Consider the following 16,909-nt stretch of genomic DNA (forward strand, 5'->3'; position numbering starts at 1 on the left):
GCTTCTGCCTCATTTTGGGATTCTACTGTCCCTACTTCACCCACAAAATGTCTGCAGGCTGCAAAGGAGCCAACACGTTCCCAGCAGCTCGTGAAAAACATAATCTTTCTCTCCATTAATTTAGAAGCCGACAGCGAGCTGTTAGCTGTGGGGATTGGAGAACCGTTTTCTCCAAGGAAACCATCTTTCCGCGGATTAAGGGAACTTGTCTTTAGATAAATGGCTTCATATTCGCGGCAGCACACGGAGCTCATGGCTGGGAAAGGGCTCCATAACTCTCTGTTAGTGGCACAATTGTTTTATTATTATTTAGTGCCAAAGCTGCCGGATGCACGCTCTCAGCCTGGGGCTGGGCCCAGCCCAGGGCTGTCTTGTCTGTCTGTCCGCCTGGCTGGGGCTCCATCTTCCAGGCTGGGCTGGGCAGGGATGGGCAGCACCTTTGCCATCATCTTACCAACCCTTTGGGGGTGTGGATCAGGATTCAGGCCCAGAGAGGAGCACGGGTCAAACAGCGAGATGGCCATGGTGGGATTCCAAGTCAGGCTCCCACCTCCTGTAGGATTTCCAGGCCTGTGGGGGGGGGGGGGGCGTGTGCGGGGGGGAGCTCTATCTTGCCACACGCCCCCCTCCCCCCCAGTCTTCCTTCCTCTGCCTCACTCCTCACTCTCCCTCTGGCCACTTGACCTCTATGGGGACCTGCCCCGTCCCAGGCACCTGGGAAGGATGAGGGCACAGTCCCGGGGCTCACCTCCCTGGGGGGTGATGAAGCCACAGGATCATTCCAGATCACAGTGAGCACCTTGAAATGAGACAAACAGGGTGACCAGAGAGATGGGCGGGGGAGGGGGGCAGACAGCCAGGCGGGAGGTGGGGGACATGTGAGCTGAGCCGAAGACAAGAAACCAGCAGGTCTCGAGGAAGAGCGAGTGAGAAGGCACAGAGTCGCTGTGAGTCTGCTCTACGGGGCTGATCTGGGCTGAAATTAGTAAGCAAGTGAGAGAAGCTGCCAGATGCCCTCAACCCGTGAGGCATTACCACCACTCCTACTGCTACTAATGATGATCCTATCGGTGTCGATAATAACAACACCAAATTAGAATACAGCCCCGGGGGCGGGGGAGGGGAGGGTTACTTACATTTCATTTCCTCCTCTCACTACCCAGCGAGGCTGGCCCCAGAGCCCGGGGACCTGGGTTGGAATCTCAGCTCTGCCACTTCCCCCTGTGTGACCCTGGAGGAGTTGTTTGACTTCTCTGTGTTTCCTCATGCATAAAATGGGCATAATCATAGCACCTGCCTCCAAAGGTGGGTGTGACAATAAGATGACACGTGAATGATAAGCAAGGCCACCACGTAACAGGAACTATAGAAGCATTGGTTACGATCACTGTTATGATTGTTATTCCTGACAAGGAGCTGAGACCCAGAGCAGTAGAGACCTCACTGAGGTCACACACGGCCTGTGCGGGCAGAAGCTGTCCCTGACTCTGAACCTCAGATGCGGCCACTGCTTGGCTCTCTCCTGTCAGCTGGGAGGAGGTCCCTTTGGTGCCACTGACCACATCCACATCCAGCGGCCCCACAGAGACAGAGAGTGGCCTGTCCTCCCTTTGCCCCAGGCGGGACTTGACCAGAGTCCCTCTTGCCGCCCTCCAAAGCATCCCGTGTTTTCTGTCTCCTGTGTACTGGGCCAGCCTGACAACTGGCCCTTCCCACACTCTGTGTGAGGGGGTGAGTCTGAGGGCACTGGGCCTGGGCCAGAACTGTGGGTTCTTGGCCCATCTGGGGTAGCCCGGGCTGTTCCCTTGTCCTCCTAAGCCTAGTTCTCCACCAAGAAAATGAGAGATTTGACTAAATGGATTTGGGAGAGGTGGGGGTGGGGGTCTTAAATCAAATCCTGCTTGGTCACTGGCCCACTAGGGAAACAGGAGCGAGAGACACTTCCGTCATTGGGCCTCCATTTACTCATCTGCAGAATGGAAACAATGTTGGCACCCCTCCCTCATAAAGATATGGTGAGATTAAGGGCACCTAGCTGGCTCAGTCAGTAGACCATGGGACCTGATCTCGGGGTGTGAGTTCGAACCCCACATTAAGCATAGAACCTACTTTAAAAAAATTAAATTAAAAAAGAACAAATAGAGATGATGAGATCAAGTCAAGCAAGGTTTGTGAAGCACTTGTCGGAGTGTCTGGCATGGAGTCCACAGTCACTAATGTGGACTCATCTCATAATAATCATATCACCATCATCATCATCATCACGCCTGTTGGAACAGGGGAATCTATTACCACCTGCCCCCGCATCTTTGGAGAAGAACAGAGAGTATCATGAATCCATCTGTGTTTAAATTCCAAATCTTCTTTTCCGCAGCTGTGTGGCCTTACACAAAGCCCTTTCCCTCTTGGGGCCTCAGTTTGCTCATCTGTAGAATGGGACCACTCAACCTTGCTTCACTGGATTACGAAGAGATGATGGACGCAAAGCAAAGGAGTTCTTCTTGCCTGTTACCCTAGCACTGCCACACTCCCATCCCCCAGAGGAGCCCTACCTTCTCCTCCCCACTCCTAGCCAAACTCTGGGTTCCTGGCAAAGACTGAGACCTCTGTTCTGAGGGTGCTCAGAGTAGCCTTTCGGGCCCACCTCTTCCAACGGCCCCTCCCTTCCCCAGCTCCCACCATCTGTGCAGGGCAAGGTGAGGCATGGGAAAGGCACTAGAATGGTTCCATGAGCTTGCTGTGTGACGTTGGCTAAATGACAGCCCTTCTCTGATCCTGTTTTCCCAGCTCCGCAACGGGGGGTGGGGCAAGATCAACGTTCTTAACCTGGTCTGACTACCTGCAGTCGTCCTAGTGAGCTCTCCATGGAGACGAAGTCTATGGCTTCGATTGGATTCTGGAAAACACCTGGAACCCTTCCCCTAATCCCAATGTTGGAGAAGCAGGTGATTCTGAGTGTCATCCGAGAGCTGACACTCGGGTCGCCAGGAGGCTGCCGGGTGTAGTGGGACAAGCTGAGGTCAGAGATCAGCCAGGACTGATTTATCGGGGTAACCTGTCCTCTCCCACCTGGCTCTCTTCCCACCTGGGGGAAGAAAATGCAGGTCATGCTCTCCTCCTACCCTACAGGGTTACAGAAGGAAGAGCCCAGGGCTGCACGGGGGCTGGTTGCTGTCCCCACCCCAGCTTGCAGCGGCAGAGGGCGGGGAGGGGTCCTGGCAGGCGGCCACAGGCTCACCTTCTTGCAGAAGAGATGCAGGTGGAGCAGCGTCTCCAGGTCCGTGCGCTGCCGCTCAGCTGCCATGTAGAAGTGGGTCAGCTTCGCCTGGAAGGCCCGCTGGGTGGAAGCGAAGGCTGCCAGCTCCGGGAACTCTGCTCCTCCCGCCGCGCTGCTTCCTCTGGCTGTGGCTCCCAGCTCAGCCACCTGCTTGGACAGCTCCAGGCCACGGCGGTACTGGGCCTGAGCGGGGAGAGGAGGGGGTCCACTCAGTTCCCATCCTAGCCGAGGCCTCCTCCAGAGGTCAAGAACCTCCACTGTCTGGCCGCTGGGTGGTGACACTTGCCAGACCTCTGTTGCCTCATCTGTAAAATGGGGCCAGGCCTCTGCCTCAGCAGCCCACTTGCCTCACTGGGACTCTGCTTAGAGTCATCTCCTTCTGGAAAACTTCCCTGACCCAGGGCCTGGGTTTGGGGCTCCTGCTGCATGTCCCCACATGTCTCCCCCAGTCCTTGCTGGCCTAGGAACTCCCTGAGAACTGAAAGGGGCTGAACTAGGGTCCAGTACATCAAGGATACAAATTCCTTGCCCCGACCTCCGAGTCTGACTGAATAGGTCTCAGGTGGGACTCTGGAATCTGCATTTAATGAAATCTTCCAGGGATTCTGAGAGAGGTTTTTTGGTCTAGTGATGATCCTGGAAGGCTTCCTGGAGGAGATAGCATCTAAGCTGAACCCTCTGTGATCTCAGCTGGTCTTCTCACTATCTCTGGAAGTTTCATTGTGCTCTCCAACCTCCACACCTTTGCCCCAGCCATGCCCTCCTCCTCCACTGCCCTCTCCATGTGCCCTGGTCCTGCTCCCAGTCTTAGGAACGCACTGCAGCCTGGAGAAAGAAGTCCTCAAACTCCATGTGTGCCTTCTCCACGGTCTCCAAGCTTCTGCCTTTGGGGGTCAGCGCTTGCAGGCACCGGCTCCCCTCCTGCTCCATCCAGTTGCTGACCTAGGGCAGGGGAGGGAAGTTTGGACATGGTGGGGGACCTGGGGGGATGTCTCTTAGCTGGTTCCCCAACTCCCTTGGAGATGAGGATCTTCTTGTCCTCAGTTTTTCAGTGGCTGGACCTGTGCCCACTGGCCTAGACTGACACCATCCCAGGTCTGGGCAGGAGCAACAGCTTGGGGAGGTTGGGTGCATTGTCACGTTCTTCAGCTACCTGAAGGGAAAGAGAGCCTGGGTGACTCAGTCAGTTAAGCATTTACCCCTGGCTCAGGTCATGATCACATAGCCCCAGGACTGAGCCCTGCCTTGGGCGCCCTGTTAGGCAGAAAGTCTACTTCTCCTTCTTCCTCTGCTTGTCCCCTTGATCCTTCTCTTTTGCTAACTCCCTCTCTTGCTCAAATAAATTAAGTTAAATTAATTACATTACATTAAATTAAATCAAAACAAATACCTAAAGGGGAGAATACTCCCCGAAGGGGACCCCAGAGGGCATCTGGCCTGGCCAACATCATGCACACTTGTTTGAACCAAGTCACAGGGTAGCAAATTTTGCTTCGTCTAACCACTTGCTGGCACCAATCATAGAAGAGGCGGCCTTGAGAGTAGTGAGCTCCCCACCCTCAGAGGTGTACAAACAGTGCCAAGAGGAAAAGCTGCCTTCTGTGGAGTAAGGTGCATAGGTGCTATGAAGTAAGGTGCTATGTACTCAGTGTATCAACTGGGCAATTCACTTCCCCTTTCTGGGCCTCAACTTATTCAGAGGAAAAATGGGGCAGACATGAGGAATCAGCAAGGGACAGCAGCTCTCCAACCCCTGAGCAAAAGTCCCCTTCTGATTCTGGGATGCCTTCAAGAGTATGTATTCACTCATTTTATCCTCAAAAAGCCCAGCACAGCAGGCACTTACATTATTCCCCACTGAACAGATGGGGAAACTGAGGCAGCGAACAGTGCAATAACCTGCCTAGGGTCATCATCAGTGGCTGGAGCCAGGATTAGCGCCCACGCTGTCTGCATGCTCCATAGCTCCAGCCTGGAGGGGTGCACTGGCTCGAGACCCCGGCAGTCAGAGCAGTGATGCCAGGGGCAGGCTCCGGGATCCCCAGGTGTGTGACCACAGGCAGGTGATGTCATGTTTCCCAGCCTCCACATCCTCATCAATGAGTGGGAGGAATCCCGGCATCCTCCCACATCCCTGGCAAGGGATGGGTTGGAAAATCCTGGTAGGTGCAGAGGCTCTGGCCCAGGGCTTGGCGGGGTAGGGCTTGGTGGTGGGCACCTAGAGAATGCCATGTCACGGTCATGTCACCGGAGGCCCGCCTGGCATTGAAGAATGGCCAGCCTTGTGTCCTTACGCCAGAGCAGAGTGCCTGCTGGGGCAGGACCTGGGGCAGGGTTTTCTCTGCAGGGAAGCCAGCCTCCCCTTTCACCTGGAGGATGGCAGCTTCCAGACGGCCCAGGCGGATCCGGAGCTCCAGCCTCCCCAGGAGATGGTTAGATGCACTGACTAGGACATGCAGCCGCTCATCCACGAGGCCGTACAAGGCGACAGCTTCAGCCAGATGGCTCCTGGGAGGCAGAAGAGGGGGAAAAAGGGGCCCCAGATGTTCCTCCCCACCAGTACCTGCCTGCAACCTCCCACCAATTCCATGGTTCTGGCCTGGGGATTCCAGCTGCTGAGTTGCTGTGTGACCTTTGATAGGTCCCTATACCTCTCTGGACCTCAGACTTGGCCTTCCAAGGGACTGGGAAGACCAGAGGACACAGCAGGAAAGCATATGACCCCTTCCCCTTCCCCGGGAGGATATGAAGTGGACTGGACAGATCTGGGTTCAAATCTTCACACACACCCCAAGCCGCGGAATCAGACTGAGTGCAGCGTGGACATCAGTGCTTTCTAAAGCTTCTTGGACAGTTCCGGGGGCAGCGAAGGCTGAGAAACAGCCCTCACACACTCAAACCTCCTAACACAGTGCCCAGCACACAGTGTGCGTTAGCGCTTATTACTTCTATTGTAAAGATGGTGAGTGGGCGTAACACACCCTCGTAGCCCAGCCTCCATTTTACAGATGGGAAAACTGCGGTCCAGAGAGAGGAACAGACTCTCATGCATGGCATTCTGTATTGAAACCTGGTGTGCAGCTTTTTAAATATTGACAAAGCCAGTGAGACATAAGTGAAGGGACGCAGACGGGAGTGAGGCGTGGTAACACTGCGGGGAGGGGAGGAACACCCCTCAAATCCTACCCCACCCTCTCCTGCCCTATGGGGTCTTAACTTGAGAAGGAAAAAGGAAAACAATGCTTTGGAAGGAAAGCCTGCTATCCTTGCTCTGGGCCTTCTCAACGGACGGCAGCTTCCCACAGATCGCTGCCCTTCCAGGAAGGGATGAGGGCCCAGGGTCGGTGGTGCTCCGGCTGGAAAATACCAGCCTGCCTGGATGGACCGAGAGAGGAAGGGGCGGGCGTGAGGGCGGACCGGGAGCTGCAGGGTCCTCCCCACAGAACAAGTAGGCCCAGAGGCTCATGTGGGACCACAGCGCCCCCTGGTGGAACTTCTGGGAGCCAACAGTCTGGAGAGGCCCACGGAGGACAGAGGAGCCAGGGTACCAGCCAGGGAGGTGGGGTCATGCTGGGAAGGACCGTGCGAGCCCCACCAAGCCGTGTGAGGGGCAGGGAGATGGCTCCAGCCCAGCACCAGGCCCCACATCAGCGTGAATCTGTCTGTGGCTGCAGTTCAAGGTGACAGGTTCAGGCTGCCTGGGTTGAAGTCCGGACCCCGGTACAGGTCAGCTGTGTGATCCTGGGAAAGTCACTCAACCTCCCTCTGGGCCTCAGGCCCCTCCTTTGTAAAGGGGGTAATGCTAGATTCCTCCTAGTGGGAATTAAACAAGTTAATATTTGCAAAGCCCTTAGGACAGGGCTGTGCTCATACTAAGTACTACTCAGGTGTTGGTTAAATAAACAAATGATTCTTGGAAGCTTGTGTAAACTTTGTAATTGTGTTTGTTCTAATGGAGATAAAATAGCTCCAATTACTGATGGATTTAATTACTGACTTGCACCCCCCACCCCGAAATGTAAGCAAACCAGTACTTTCCAGGAATATGTGTCTGTTGTTCTGTGGCTCTGACACCGCTGATGCCACCTAAGGTTCCCTGAGCGGGGCTGAGGAGCCCACCAGGGAAGGCGGGCCGTGCCATTAGAGCATTTCCCCGAGCCTCGGCCTCCCATCGGCCAAATGAGGATGGTACGGCCTTCACGAGGTTCTTCTGGGGAATAAACAAGATGGACCTTGAAGGGACACAGCCTAGTGTCTTAGAAAGTCAGAGAAAGTGCTCGAGGGTGACCAGAAGTGAGCAGGGGCTGTCTTTGGACACCTACCTGGGCTGAGGAGGGCCGGGGCTGAAGGAGAGGCAGCAAAGAAGGGACGGGGACCTTACCAAAGCCTCACCCCAGGATATGAGCCCTGCAAATGCCCCCATCCTAGATGTCCTTAGGGCCCCCTTGGTGGGTCCCCAGCTCCAAGTCCCCAGGGCCAGGGAACAAAGGTGGGTGAGGAAAACCCTGGCCGTTCATACCTGACATCGGGGTTGGAATCCAGCCTACCAGCTTCCTGCCGCAGCTTGGCCAGAGTGGCTCCCCCTTCCCGCTGGAGGCCCAGCAGGCCTGGGTCCCTCAGCACGGCCTCCATCAGCTCCTTGGACTTGCTCAGACACCTGGAGGCCTCCTGTCAGTGTAGGGAGGTGGCCTGAGGCGCAATCCCCACTCTCGCTCTACAGCCTTCCCAGGGCTCCCCACACCCAGATCGTGCCTGAGTCCCCCAGTTTGGTATTCAAGGTTCTGCAGAAAGTCCATCCTTTCTATCTCTAAAACATCTCCTCCAGCCATGCTTCCTCTCATCACCATGGCAACCTCACTGGTCCAACCGCCTCATCTCTGTGGGACACTCAGCCCAGCCTCTTCACTGGTCTCCCGGCAGCTCGCTGGCTCCCTCTGTTCTCCATATGGCAGCTGGAGGGATCTCAGAGGACCAAGGCGTTCATCCTGCTGCTCAGAACTCTCCGAGGCTTCTCTGGCAGCTTAGAGTCCCAGCCCAGCCCAACTCCTTGATCCAGCCTCCGAGGGGTTAGAAGATCCTCCTGTTGTTCTGTTCCTCTCCTACCCTGCTCCCACCGCTCTGTTCTACATCGGCCTCCATGCTCTTCTAGAACATACCAGAACAATCCCCCCTCAGCACCTTGGCGCATATTTGCCCTCCACCTGGCACAATCCCCCTCCTGTTCCCATCGCCGGCCCCTTGTCATTCTCAGGAGTCTGCTTAAATACCATCTCTTTACGGAGCCCCCCCCCCCCTTTCCCTATGGTTCTCGATCTTTCTTGGCCTTTGGCACACTTTGTAGCTACATATACATTTCTTTGTTTGCTTTTTAAAGGACTGCCTCTAGCACTGCACCCACGACACCCTCCAAAGGCAGGGACTAGTCCTTTTGCCCCAGGCTGGGGTCCCCAGGGAGTGATACACAGCAATTGGCCTATAAATATTAGTCCAGTAAATGAATGCAAAAGGGGGATGGTTGTGCCCAGCATGCTGTCCCCTTCACTGAGCCCCTTGGTCCACGGAATCTGGGGTACAGAGGGGCTTCCCCACCCCATGAACCTGGCTCACCTGCACCCCTCCAGGGGGCTCACTCTTCTCAATCTGGTTGATGGAAGCCTTTAGCAAGGAGGCGGCCCGGCGGAGGTCAGCAAGGAAAGGGTCCAACTTCTGCATGATGGAAGACCAGAGCCGGGGTGTCAGCCTGGACCCCCGAGGAGGGTGCCTGCCCACGCCAGGGGGACCCAGGGCGGGCATCAAGCAATGGTTCTCAAACTTGAGCTGCATCAGAATCACCTGGAGGGATGGTCAAAATCCAGACTGCTGAGCCCCACTCTTGAGTTCTTTATTGAATTCTTTCGGGTGGGGCCTGAGAAGGTACATCCCTAATAAGTTCCCAGGTGGTGCTGATACTGCTGGTCCAGGGACCACACTTTGAGAATCACTTGGGCTGGGAAGGAGAGAGGGAGAGGAAAGAAGACCCAAGGTATCCTCTGGGGGAAGGGGCAGGAGCAGATGTGGGAGGGCAGAGATAGGGGACATCCTCTGCTGGGTCCCCCTTCAGCCCAGCTCCACCACTGACAGGCTGTGAGACCTTGGGCAAGTTGCCTAACCTCTCTGTGCCTCTACTTCCTCCTCTATAAAATGGGTTCGCAGTCGTCCCTACCTTACAGGCTTGCAGGAGGATGAAACGGGTTCATGTGGGTGAGGCACTTAGTGTCTTAGCCATCATTATCATTAGTTTTATATTCTGGGACTATGGGCTAGATTTCATGAAAATAGAGTTCAAAGACCACTGGATTCATCAGAGGGGAACTGGGGAACGGTGAAATGAATAGGAAAGGAGATCGTTCAATATATACACCCTTCAGCAGCATTTTTGAATTTTGAACCCACTCTGCCTTTTCAAAAATGGGCACAGGCTCAACAGGAGAGGACCCAGGCCCCAAACAAGTAAACAAACCACTGCACGCGACAGTCAGTGGGGACCAGCGGTTCTCACAGGGGGGGTGATTTCGTCCCCCGGGGGACATCAGGCAATGCTTGGAGATGTTTTCAGTTGTTGTAATTTGCAAGGTGCCCCTGTCAGAGTGGGTAGTGGCCAGGGACAGTACAAATCATGCCACAATGCACAAGAGAGCTCCCCCCAAAAAGAAGAATTATCCAGTCCCAAATGTGAACAGTGCCAAGGATGAGCAGTAGGGAAAGTCGAGGGCGACATTTATGGGCACTGGTTTCCGTGCGATTTAAGCCTGGAATCTTCTGTGTGCTGTTGTGCTAGTCCCTCCCCACCACCACACACACACACCACCCTGTGTGTCCTCGTGTGTTAAACTGGACATGAAATGCCCCCTCCGCGGTTGTGCTGAGGAGAGGCTGAGATCCTGAGGGGAAGGAGCCCAGTGCGGGCTGTTTCCTGATTTTCCTCTCTCAGAAGGGAACATGTCTGCCTCCCCCGCCAGCCCCTGAGCTCTCTGAGTTGTGCAAGGCCCAGAACAAATGTCTGCTGATGTCTTTTCAGTTAACAACAGACACAGCCGTGTATACACCAGCCACTCTTCCAAGCTCTTTGCCCGCATTAACTCAATTAATCTTCACAACAGCCCCCTTGGAAACAGCTATCTTTACCGCCCCCTCCCCAATTTTGGACTAAAAGAAAAGGACTCAGAGAAGGCAGGTAACTTACTCAAGGTCACACAGCAGAGTGGGGAATGAAATCCAGGCACTTTGGGCCCAGAGCCTCAGCTCTTAATCACCACCCTCTGAACCCTCATCATAAACGTTTGTTGAATGTCTGGTTTGGAACCTGACAGGGTCGCTGGATCCCTGAAGCAAGAGTATGAAGGGAGGAAGAGGAGGAGCCTGGGTTGGGGGTAGAGGCTGTGAGGGCGGGCACCTGGAAGAATTGCACCCACTCGCAGTGGCAGTAGGGGAGGGAGCCCTCCAGGGCTGGGGGCAGCTGGCTGGGGTCCACGTGGTGGCCGAGAGCCTTCAGTGAGGTCACCACCTCTACCTGCAGATCAAAGAAGTCAGTCAGGAGGACTGGAGGATTCCAGGTGGGGACATATGTTTGAGAAGGGCCTGCCAGATCCCCGTCCCACCACTGCTCTACCCGTCACAGGGAAGGCTGGCCCTGGCTTTAAGAGTTGCTTTCTGGACCAAGGATCTTCTCTGGAAAGTCTGAGAAATCAACATTAAGAATGCAATCCTGGCCAAGAAATGGCACATCAAAGCACCTAACATACCCCATCTCTTAGCCTGTGCCCAGGCAGACATCACTAATCAATCACAGCACTGGCTCCCTCTAAGCCAGGCTCTTTCCCAGCACAGCTCTCCAGGCCATCACACAAATTGATTGATGCTGACTCTTTTCTTGTAACTTCTTTGGAATCCTTGTACTGTCCTCTGACAACCCACCAAGGTGCTGTCTCCTTCTTGGGGCTGATAAAAAAGTTCACCAAATCTGAAATGTCCTCTAAGACATGGAGGAGGGACGAAGTGGCTGCTTCTCCTGGGCACTAAAGATGAATGTTTATGCCAGGCCCAGCTCCAGATACCTAAGCTTGGGATCGGGTGGACTCAGTTTTTTTTGGACCCGTCTGTTCTCCTTGGTACTCAAAGTGTGGTCCACGGACCAGCAGCCTCAGCACCACCTAGGGGCTCCTAGAGATGCAGAATCCCACGCCCCATCCAGAACTCCTTCATTGGAACCTGCACTTTGACAAGGTCCCTCAAGGGATTCGCTGGTCCATAAAAGCATGAAATGCACATCCTGGCCCACAGTGTGTCTCTTTACAGATGAGGAGAAAGAGAAAGGAGGCTTTTAAAACCATTTCCAGAAACAAGGCAGAGGGCAGGGTGCCCACACCATGATTGTAATACATGCACCGATTAAAGAAAATGGCAGGCCTCTTTCCTGCAAAGCCCTAAATGATCTGAACCCGAGGTGCTGAGAAACCCAAGGGAGGGGGAAGGCAGGAAGATTGGGGCCGCAATACGCCTCTGTCTTGCTGCGTGGCCTTGGGCCTCAGTTTCCCCATCTGAAAAAAGGGAAGGAGGGGTCGAGGAGATGAAGCTTTTTAAATAGTCTTCATGCCACTGCAGGTCCGTCATGAGCCAGGAGCTGCTGGCATTGCCAGAGAGGGAGAACTGTATGGTTTGGAAGCACCTGTCGGAGAGGCTGGGGCTCAAAGTTGTAGCACCTGGCCTTGTACTTGCTGACCTCCACTAGGCTGACCTTGAACTTGTTAACCTTCCCTAGCTGCTGAATTCTGCACCCCAGCTCAGTTCAGCTCCCCCACTCACCTGGATGTCAGGCAGCATCCCCGGCTGGAGAGCAGCCTCCTCGTCCCCCAGGTAGAGCACAGCACCCATGGAGGCTGGGGCCAGAGCCTGTCAGAGAGAATCACTTCAGGGGGGCTCTGCCTAGACCTTCACTGAGCCCCCTGCTAAGATTCAGGCAAACAGGGTGGGTGGGGCTTGGTGGGGGGATGTGTAGGTGGGATGTTTGGAGGGTGAGTCATTGGGAGTCAATAGAATAGCAGGTCCAGGCTGTGTTACAAACGTCCTAGATGACCCATCCCCACTGGGCCTCAGTTTCCCCATTATAAAGTGAGGAGGGGAAGGAAGAAGAGATCAGACCATCAGGTAAGCACACGCCAACCTTCCACTTCCTCTGTTGCCTAACCCACTGACTTAGGAACCTCTTCCTCCGGCATTCTACGCTCATGAGGTTCAGGGGACCCAAGTCTAAGCCGATCAGTGTCCCGCATTCCCCTGGCCATGGAGATTGGTTGGGGGATGGCCGCCTGAGCTAAGGAGACAGAAGGAAACTTGCTGGGACCCCTGGGAAGAGAATCTCTCACTCTGTCCTACCGGATTTAAATGAAAGACTATGGGAAGTGAAAGCTGTTGGGAACCAGAGAGCCACCAAGGCAGGGAGCCTGGCTGAGAACAGCGCCCTCCCAGGAGAAACTGGCCAGAAGTGCAGAGACAGGAACCGGGTCTTGGAGACAATATTTGAGCCCCTGAATCAAGCCATACTTGGAAGTTGGATCTAATTTCCAGATTGTCAAGTCAAATGAACCAATGAACTCCCTCTCGCTTCAGGCCTCTTTGGGCTGGGATTTCTATACTGTAATTAAGAGTGTCTGCCTGGCGTTCCTGGTTCCAGTTCTCAGCCTCCTGGGCTCCATGAGCACCACAAGTCCCCTGGAGCTCCTAACACTTGCTAGGCTGAGGCTGTCCACTGCCCACTCACCTGGGTGGCCTGCAGGGCACTGACCAGACCAGGATGCGGGGGCTGTTTCCTGGCATCAATCACAACAGCCAGCCCCTTGGTTTTATCTTCAGGCCTGTGGGTGGTAAAGAGAGTTGGCAATCTTGCTGGATGAACCAGGCTTTCTAGGGGGAAGGACCTATGGGGGCGGGGAGACTGGCTGCCAGGAGCCTTGATTTATTGGTGAACTCTTCCTCCTACAAGACCAACTAACTGCCAACGCCCACCCCACTCCAGGAAGCCCTCCATGATCTCTCTCCAGGTGGAGTCCATTGCTTCCTCTTCGGTGTTCCCACAGTACCTCACACAGCTCTCTCTCACACCCTATAAGCCACTGTCCCCACTGCAGTGGACGAGTCGTCCAGCATTGAACCCATCCTTTCCCCGTGGGCAGAGCTCTCGCTTTCTTCAGGAATCCCACGTTTGGTTCGGGAATCCCATACCCTCCGTATAACAGGTCCCCCAGGGGCTGGTTTCCGATTGGTGGAGGCCAGCAACCATGGGGGCACTTCTGGGAAAGAAAGGCTCTCCTTTACCAGTTTCCTCCTAAGAGCTAGAAAACGGAGACCAAGAAAGTTACATTTCCTTATCAGTGAAGACATTTGGAACTGGGATTTGTTGCTCGCAGCCCGAACATCCTCAGTGGTTCCCGGTGTACGTTTCGGTGATGACCTTAGGATTTCCCAAACTGGCCCAGTTGTCAAAACTTGTTAAAATAATCGGTTCGTCACCCCCGCCCCTGCCCCATCCCCCCAGCAGATCCAGGGTGGGGCAGGGAGGCTGTTGGAAAAATAACCCCCCGGGGAACTCCAAGCCTGAAGTCCAGCCAGTTCACAGAAAAAATGGAGGCGGCCAGTGTGGTGGTGGACTTGTGGTACAGTGTCTGGAACCTGGACAAGATGTTCCATCTTGCTGAGAGTCCATTTTCCCATCTGTAATGGGGATCATAGTGCTGACCCCATGGGGCCGGCTGTGGTGAGGACTGATGAATTCATTGGAGTGAGGCACTCAGTGACTGTGCAGGGTAAGAGGAACATAAATGTCTGATTTTGTCATCACCCTAGAAGGGGAAACTGAGGCACAGAGTGGCAACATGGCAGACGGTGAGAAGAGGTCCCGCACCTCGCCTGCCTCCTGCTGTTCATGCTGGGAGAGCCGTTTGCTTCCACACAGGCCTGGCCACCAACCTGGGGGGCAGGCCCCGATGCGAGAAGCGTCTGAGTCTCTAGCGTGGCCTAGCGTGAAGCTGGGGCCAGGACTCCACAGTTTACATTGGTCCCCAGAGTCCACTTGGCTGTCCCTTTTTTTTAAGTGACACTCAGAGAGGGGAGGTTACTGCCCCAAGGTCACACAGCAAATTGGTGGGATTCCAGGACTCTGTCTAACACACTGACCACTTCTCAGCATGAAAAAAGTGCGTCCCATCTCCTCCTCAGGCCAGAACAGTCACACCACCTTGGAGAAGACAAAGAAAAATCTTAATGGCCAGCAAGTGGCCATGATAGCTCGCACGGGGTAGAGCGTATGGAGAAGGTTCCAAAGGGTTCCGCCAGTCCTTCCATCCCCTACCCCTAGCCACACAGCCTCTAGGTTGGGTTGGGGTCTCTAGCACAGTCCTGAACAAACACCACCTCTGAGACCCTCCTGGCTGGGGGCTGGAAGGCTAAGGAAAGGATGGAGGCTTTCCCCAGCCAGTCCAACCTGAAGTCACGCAGGTGCGGGAGTAGAGGTCTTAGAAATCAGCCTGGATCACCCACTAATCGTCATCAATCTACATCACCCCCGTTCTCTTCACCACACTGATGCTCCTAAGAGTTGCTCATCCATGCTCTGCTCCTCGCACGCCATCCATCTCCCGCAATGTGGGAACCCCCGATGGCAGGGACTAAGTCTGTCCTGCTCCCCACCTCCCCCCAGCATCTGGCTTGGGACTGGCTCTGGGAACAGACGACTGGGTGAAAGGGCACGGTGTCTGCCCATTCAGTGCCCAGCCCGGGACTCTGGGCCAAGAAGTCAAAAGGGGACAGAGTGGCCAGCTGGCCCAGCCCCTTACCTGGGGACAGTGCACAGGTAGGAAAGCAGCTTGGTGACTTCTGAGGTTGTGCACCACGGTGCCTCCCAGACCCCCTCAGTGGTTGACACCAGAAGCAGGGGCCTCCCTGCCCTGTCCCGACCACCTGGAGAAGGGAGGACACAGGTGAGCAGTGAGAACCCCAGGTCTCTCCACCTCGGATGTCCTTTCTCTCCTCCCTCGGCCACTCTGAACTCTGAGTCGGCCTTCAAGACCCAGCTCAATAGCCACTTCCTCAGAAAGCTGTCTTTGACTCCGCCCTCCATTCTGGACTCCCTTCTGCACAGGGCACTCTGGGACGTGCAGCTCAGGGACTCGACTTTGGAGGCACGTGGATGGGTTCAAGTATCAGCCCGGCACTGACTCACTGTGTGTCCTTGGGCTAGTCGCTGGGCCTCTGAGCCTGTTTCCTCATCTGTTAAATGGGGAGCTTACTAGGTCATTTCGAGGGCTAAATGAGATGGTCCTGAGGAACACACGGAACCACGGGCTCAGTGACAACCACTGTTACACGGAACATCGCCTCTGTCCTCATCTCTGCCCCCGGCCCAGGGCTGCCAGCTCATGCTTCATTCTTGCAGACTTTTACCCATGGGTTCTGTAGACTGCTTCCCGTTCCAGGAATCAGGGCTGCCTGGCCCACTGTCCCCACAGGGGCTGAGAGTCCGAGGCCCAGGGAGTCAGCGCAGCCTCGCTGCACGGTGGTGAGGGGAGAGCACAGAGGAGGGAAAGAGGCTCAGGCCTCTGGAAACTGGGCCTGCCTCACACCCTGGGCCTGGAGCCCTGCCCTCCAGAGTCACCTCACGCAGAACCAACTTGTAACAGCCACCGTCCGCTCCACATGGACACGACCTTCTACAGTATGTAAGCGTGCAAGACCCTTTATGGCTCAGGAAGTCTTAGAGACAAGCTTAACAGCCTTCATAAGTGCTGTCTCACACAGGGGTGCAGACCTTCTAGAACAGTCTTTCCTTCACGCACATTTGCAAATTTGACATAATCGTAAAAGATGTCCGACCGTGTGTGTCTAACTTTAGATCCTCTTGAGATCATGGGTTGGATTTTTCTTTTCCCTGTGATACTCATTTATAAATTTCAAAAGGAAAAGCATTTCACGGGGGACAATATGGGAAATTTGAATATGAACTGGGTGTGTTGAGTAGTATTAGAAATTATATTTAGTTTTGTTAGATGGGCTAATGGTATTGCAGTTCTTAGGGAAAATATCTTCAGAGCTGAGAGAGGCATGCTGAAGTATTCAGGGACAAGATATGAAGATCTTTCACTTACGCCAAAATGTTAAGACTTATTAAATCTGAATAATGGGTAAGTAGGTGTTCCTTACAATACAGTCTCTGCTTTTTTTTTTTTGGTATGTTAGTATTTTTTATAAGAGAAAGTAAAAAAATGTGAAATGATTAAATATGAGAAAATGATATAACCTACAAAGTCAGAGATGTCTGCCCATGTTCCTCTGAAATCCTCTTGCAGCCACTGGGGCCGTCAGGTCAGGCAATGCTGCATCATCGTCCCCAGGCCCATTTTCTTGATAAGGAAACTGGAGCCCGGCGAGGGAAAGTGGCTTCCCAGTCTCGCACAGAGCCAGGTCCCTCACCTGCTTGAGTCATGCTTGATCTGGCTCTTGACCACCAGGAGAGATGAGCTCCTGTCTCTATAGATCCATGACTGGAGCTCAGTAGAGGCTCTGTGGGGTGCTGCTCCCCTACTCTAAACAGCTCGTGGCTCC

General features: G+C 54.5%; 1 protein-coding gene across 3 annotated transcripts in view; it reads right to left on the minus strand.

The window, feature by feature from the left end:
* KIAA1755 overlaps nucleotides 1-16,909 on the minus strand; it is a 49,578-nt gene that overhangs the window by 13,158 nt on the left and 19,511 nt on the right. For all 3 annotated transcript variants that reach the window (XM_082746312.1, XM_082746311.1, XM_082746310.1), the window contains 9 exons: nucleotides 15,145-15,268; nucleotides 13,074-13,167; nucleotides 12,119-12,205; nucleotides 10,710-10,826; nucleotides 8,885-8,983; nucleotides 7,797-7,945; nucleotides 5,647-5,785; nucleotides 4,097-4,219; nucleotides 3,239-3,460 (listed from right to left, as the gene is read on the minus strand). In XM_082746312.1, coding sequence (XP_082602438.1) covers nucleotides 3,239-3,460; nucleotides 4,097-4,219; nucleotides 5,647-5,785; nucleotides 7,797-7,945; nucleotides 8,885-8,983; nucleotides 10,710-10,826; nucleotides 12,119-12,205; nucleotides 13,074-13,167; nucleotides 15,145-15,268 — 1,154 coding nt within the window. The remainder of the gene's footprint in view (nucleotides 1-3,238; nucleotides 3,461-4,096; nucleotides 4,220-5,646; nucleotides 5,786-7,796; nucleotides 7,946-8,884; nucleotides 8,984-10,709; nucleotides 10,827-12,118; nucleotides 12,206-13,073; nucleotides 13,168-15,144; nucleotides 15,269-16,909) is intronic.

This window comes from Mustela nivalis, assembly GCF_964662115.1.
Source record: "Mustela nivalis genome assembly, chromosome: 8".
Taxonomy (NCBI): domain Eukaryota; kingdom Metazoa; phylum Chordata; class Mammalia; order Carnivora; family Mustelidae; genus Mustela; species Mustela nivalis.